General features: G+C 42.4%; 1 protein-coding gene across 1 annotated transcript; it reads left to right on the top strand.

The window, feature by feature from the left end:
* Window positions 1-968: 968 nt before the first annotated feature.
* Window positions 969-3,500, top strand: fign (fidgetin; the record flags this gene model as incomplete). Its single annotated transcript, XM_080037634.1, has 1 exon — window positions 969-3,500. One exon carries the CDS (start codon window positions 969-971, stop codon window positions 3,195-3,197), a length of 2,229 nt encoding a protein of 742 aa, XP_079893760.1. The 3' UTR covers window positions 3,198-3,500.
* Between the last annotated feature and the right edge of the window lie 2,471 nt (window positions 3,501-5,971).

Here is a 5,971-nt window from a genome sequence, read left to right as displayed (position 1 = left end):
CTCTGCAAATGATCTCCCAATTGTTTTGAGCTGTAAACTATCTAATAATCTATATTCTTTGTGGGTAAAACATATCCTCTGCTAATCCCAGGCAGTGTAAAATACAGTATGACAGCATTTGAAAACAACTTTTATTTGCAGATTGACTTTAGGATTTAACTTGATTATTTATGTCATTCAAACCCTTACGGCCATACAGAGAGGCTGAGTGAGGCTGCAGTGAAAAAGACAAGTGAAGCATGTTTTTTTTTTCCTTCTCCCTCCCTCACTCTGTGGACTAGGAAGCAGTAGGCAGACTGAATGTGGATGTAATTCATGCTGGGCTGAGGGGTGTGTGTGATGAAAGCAACCGAGCGCTGCCAAGGAAGATTGCTTTGCTGCTCTCCTCCAAGCAGATTTGAAACTGTCTCAGAATGCCTCAGATGAGAGTTGGATTATAGACTGACCTGCAATGTCTGTGTCATTCTGCCGTGTGCCGTGTGGATTATACCACGCTAACCAGGTGTTGGGTCCCACATCCTCCTGCTGACTATGATGTGTGTTCAGTAAGCGTCTGTTTTCAAATGGGACACATTTGGACATTATAGGGGCAAGTTGTATTAAAATATCTTCTACAAGTTAAGATTAAAAGCTATCTTTCCGGTTTCGAATCTGGCCCTGGTCGTTCTCTACATGTCATCCCTGTTTACTCCATTTCATAATTGTCTCTCCACACCATCAAATAAACCTTGAAAATGCCAAAAAAAAAAACTCTTAAAGACATGTTGTTTTTTTTTAATCCCGCACCTTTTTTCCACCCAAGCAATACTAGAAAAACTAAAAAGTCATCACTGTATTGTTTATTATTTACTGTTTTATTATTTTAGAATTTGGAAAATATGAAATTAGTTGTTAAATGATTATTAACAATGATGTAATGCTTTTGTTTTGACATATGTCTTCCTTATGTGGGATATCTAGGTCTCAAGATGCAGTGGACCCCAGAGCACACACAATGGGCCGAGCAACACTTTGACATCTCATCCACTACCCGTTCGCCAGCACACAAAGTGGAGGCCTACCGGGGACACTTGCAGCGAACGTACCAGTATGCGTGGGCAAACGATGACATCTCTGCACTGACTGCTTCCAATCTGCTTAAGAAATATGCAGAGAAGTACTCTGGGATCCTAGAGGGCCCGAATGAGAGAGCTCTGCTGTGTTCCTACACCGATAGCACCACTGGACTCATGAATGGACGAAAGTCGGAGAATGAGTCCTGGCAGGAGGGGATTTACCCAATGAACTGTGCTCCAGATGTTATATCTGTGAGCAAAGCTGGAATGACAGCTGCCCTACCCCCTACAGATGTGTCGGCTAGCATAGGCAGCTCCCCGGGGTTGGCCAGCAGCTTGTCTGAGCCCAGCTATTCCAGCAGTAACTGTGGGAGCCACACAGCCACCACTCTCCACTCAGGCCTCCCCTCTCAGGAATATACTGCCAGCTACAACGGCTCCTACCTGCATTCTAGCTACAGTGGCCAGAGTACCCCAGGCCTCCCCTCCCCACACCCGTCTCCTTTGCACAGCGCCGGGCTCTTACAACCGCCGCCCCCACCGCCTCCCCCTACTCTAGTGCCGAGCTACAACGCCGGGTCTCCCAACCTGCCCAACTACAATTATCCTCCGACAGGGTATCCTTCTCAGACTGCTGTTGGCCCTGGTTATAGCCCTGGGGGAGCACCCCTTCCTTCTGCTTATCTGCCGTCCGGTATTGCAGCTCCTACACCCATGCCTCCTTCCACACTGCCTGGTTACAGCTACCAGTCCCATAATCATACACCAATTGCACCAACCCCTTTGAATGGCAGCACATCCAACTCATTAAAAAGAAAAGCTTTCTACATGAGTGGACATGGAGATATGGACTCTAGCTATGGTAATTTCAACTATAGCCAACAGCGCTCTTCACACAGTCCAATGTACAGAATAGCTGACAGTAGTGTCTCAGACTCAAACCGGGGCAACGGCTTTGACAGAAGTGCAGAGGCGTCGTCCATGGTGTTTAAGCCGACGAAACAGCCGATGTCTTCTGATCAACACAGAAAGTTTATTCTACACTCTGGCAGAGCACTCACTCCTCCATCCTATGGATCAAGCAAAAGCTCTGTAGGTGATCTCAGAACTGGCGAGCCCTACGGCAAGTTTGGATCTCCCATCATGAGCGAGCAAACTGAAGAGCACAGACAGCACCTTTCACACCCCCTAACAGGGCCGGACATTGGGACGGCTACCTCATCCATCCACGCTGCGGAGGAACAACTGAAGAACAGCGACTCCAACCTGGTGGAGATGGTGACCACAGAAATCCTCCAGCAGGGCCCTACATTGGACTGGAGCGACGTCGCTGGTCTGGAAATGGCCAAAGCAGCCATCAAAGAGGAGATATTGTGGCCCATTTTAAGGCCAGATATGTTTAGCGGACTTGCCACATTCCCTCGGAGCCTCCTCTTATTTGGACCTCAGGGAACTGGTAGAACACTGTTGGCGCACTGCATGGCCAGCCAACTGGGGGCCGCCTTCTTGCGCCTCAGCTGCTCGGCCCTGGTGACCAAGTCGCTCGGGGAAGGGGAGAAGATCATCCAAGCTTCTTTCCTGGTGGCCCGCTGTCGCCAACCAGCGGTGGTGTTCATCAGAGAGGTGGATCTGCTGCTGTCAGCCCAACTCAGTGAGGACAGCCCAGTGAATCACCTCAAGGCTGAGCTCCTCATGCAGCTAGACAGTATTCTGACCTCTTCTGAGGACCATGTGCTCGTGGTCTGCTCCACCAGTAAGCCGGAGGAGATCCCAGAGTCCCTACGGAGGTACTTTACCAAGCGACTGCTCATCCCCTTGCCTGATGGGACGGCACGACACCAGATAATCAGCCAACTGCTCTCACAGCACAACTACTGTCTCAGTGACAAAGAGATGTCACTACTGGTTCAAAGGACAGAGGGCTTTTCAGGACTGGAGGTGGCTCAGCTGTGTCAAGAGGCTGTGGTAGGCCCTCTCCATGGCATTCCTGGTACTGACCTGTCCACAATTCACCCTGCGCAGATGAGACCGGTCTCCTACCAAGACTTTGACAATGTGTTTTGCAAATTTCAGCCCAGCATATCACAAAAAGAACTTGACATGTACACTGAATGGAATAAAACGTTTGGTTGTAGTCAATGAAAGAAAACCATCAAACACGATTTCTTTAAACTCAGATGTTGAACACAAATAAATATTTGGCTAGCAGTGACAAACAAAAGTACAAACAGTGGTTCCACGGAAAAACACAATATTCAGCAAAGGGATTTCCCATGAAGGCTTTAGACAGAAAATGGGCATCACACATTGGTAAAAATAAATAAATAAATAAAAAATTACTTAAATGCTTTCTATGGCTGATGCCTCACTCATACTCAAATTACTTGGAGAAAATGCCCCCTGTTTTTGTATATACATATATATAAATATATATACATACTATTCTGCTGACCTTGAGATTTAGTTGCTCTCAAGTGCCTGAGGTGGTGCTGTTTAAGTTCCTTTTTTTTGCCTCACAATCTTCATTGGTGACATGTGCTAATATATAAAAAAAAAAGCTTTAAAATGAGACAAAAAAAACTTGCTTTATCTTTTCCATTAGGACCATGTTCTACAGCTGTGTCTGTTTTGTGCTTTCTGTGAACATTTGTGGTTAATTTGAGCAAAATTACATTTATTGGCATAATTACGGTTGGGCTTTTTTGCCTTACACAGGTGTTTTGTATGTGTAAATCCTTAAATTACAATACCATTGACAAACTTGCTTGCTGGTCTAGCCCGTCCCCTCTACATTAAATTACAGAGACAGTTATTATTTTACAATGTGACATCAATCTAAACAATTAATTACTATGTTATTGCTGTTAAAATATTGTTACAGTAGTAATTCAGTGTTTCCCTTAAATGTAAAATTATACCTTTTTGTTTCTTTTGATGTTCTCCATCTGAAAACTCAGGAAAGTGATAATGATATACAGTACCTCATGAGCTGGTGTCGAAAGCACTATACACCCAACAAGAGCATTTGGCTGGCAAATTGAAAATTCCATCATTAAACCTAGTAAAAAGCTAAAATTAAAGGAGATGTTTCCTACAGTCAATGTATGAAAGTAATTCTGGATTATTTATAAGACACAATTTCTTTGGGGTTCTTTATGTTCTTTACTTCAGCTTGTGGTGATGCAGAGCGGAGGGATACTGGAGGTGCAGACAAACATCTTGGGGTTGAGGAAGACAGCTGCCCCGGGCTATATCATTCCACCCAGCTGCTGCTTTATCATTAATGTAACCTAAGGATTATGTATAGCCTAAGTTCCTTTCTACCTCAGTTTGTTAGTTATCTCTGAAATACAAATACACGAAGACGGCAAAATATGCGCACCTATTCTGCTTGTTTGATGAGGAACACCAAACAGTATTTTGTTGTGTGCGAAATCTATTAGCTTTACATTTTGATAACTCCCAAGACACTGTTTTCTGGACATGCAATGCACTTAAAGGGGAATACCACTGAACACCAGGTACATACAATACACTCTATTAGCCTTTGCCTTTGAACAATTTGGCCTGTGTTAGCTAACATTCAGCAGTGGTTCTTGATGCCACTGCTTGTTTGGTCCCTTAATATGAGAAGTCAAATAATATTATTTAAATGTGACAGTATTGGCATTAATTTTTGGTACACATTCAAAACCAATTCCATTATCTTAATAAAAGGTATGTAGAATGGGGCCATTCCTGTAACTTTCATGAATTGAGTGGCATTCCTTTTTAAGAACATATCACACACAAAGAACTGCTATTTATATTTTTTATTTTGTCATTTTCACATTTCAACTGTTAACAGTGAAACTACTTTTAGTCATTAATCAATACATTTCCATTCAATGTTTTTGGCTAAGAATGATCTGGACTGACAGCTCAATTGGCAAGTACCAATGTTATTGAATGTATTTCATCCTCTGAGCAGTAAGGAGAGCAAAGCACTCGCAAATTGGAAAGTGCCACTGAAGTAGATAGCATTGTAGGTATAGGTATAGAGGCACTAAAGGGCCTTGTGATGGTTTTTCAAAAGAGGTCCCGTGCTGCTAAGTGCACATTTTTTACCTGTTTGTTTTTATTAAATAGTGTGCATATTGATCACTGGTATCTAAAACTCGGATCCAACGGAGCATCCAGATAAAAGCAGGAAGCATTAATGCCAGCTTGCCAAAAATAATTCTGCCAAAATATATCCTGTTATGGTTTTACATTATCTGAGTAACATTTCTAGAAATGTGTACTTAGGTCATAAGATGAGTGACAGTATTTTCATCGATCAAACGTTAACCCTAACCAACACAATTTGTTTAACCTAGAAGGGGGATCATTTCATATAATTTAAACTTAAAACAAATGTGTAACTGAATAGACAACAGTATGACAACAGTAATGTCCATTTATGTTTATTCTCCTTTGGTTTTAACACAACACTATTAACAATTGAATGAGTCAAGTTTTTTTTCGATTAAGTTCATTTGAAAGCTTCAAACAGAGTAACAGGAAACTAGGTCGATATTAAGGGAAAATACATTTTTTTAGAGCTTTTTACTGTTTTGTCTAGAGAAGTGAAGGGAAGGAGCAGAGGGCTTAAACAAATGCAGAGCTCACCTTAAATATTGTGTCACGTATAATTGCACTTTGAGGTGTTCATCGGTTGAAATCATTCCTTGAAGCCAAAGTTTAATTTGACGATTTGTTTCAAGAAATTGTGAATTTCATTGTCCTTGATGCTAACTTTTGCAGCACTCTCAAAGGGCATTGGTTAGCTGTTATATCACAGTATGTCAAAAAAAAATCAAGAGGTACGGTAGTTTCTGCGATGCATTTGTGGTTTTCATGTTTTATCCTGTATGAGTTTACAAGCCTAGAGTACA

The sequence above is a fragment of the Ammodytes marinus genome, assembly GCF_949987685.1.
Source record: "Ammodytes marinus genome assembly, chromosome: 12".
Lineage (NCBI taxonomy): Eukaryota > Metazoa > Chordata > Actinopteri > Uranoscopiformes > Ammodytidae > Ammodytes > Ammodytes marinus.
Note: the sequence above shows the minus strand (reverse complement) of the source record. Positions and strands in the feature narration are given on the sequence as shown.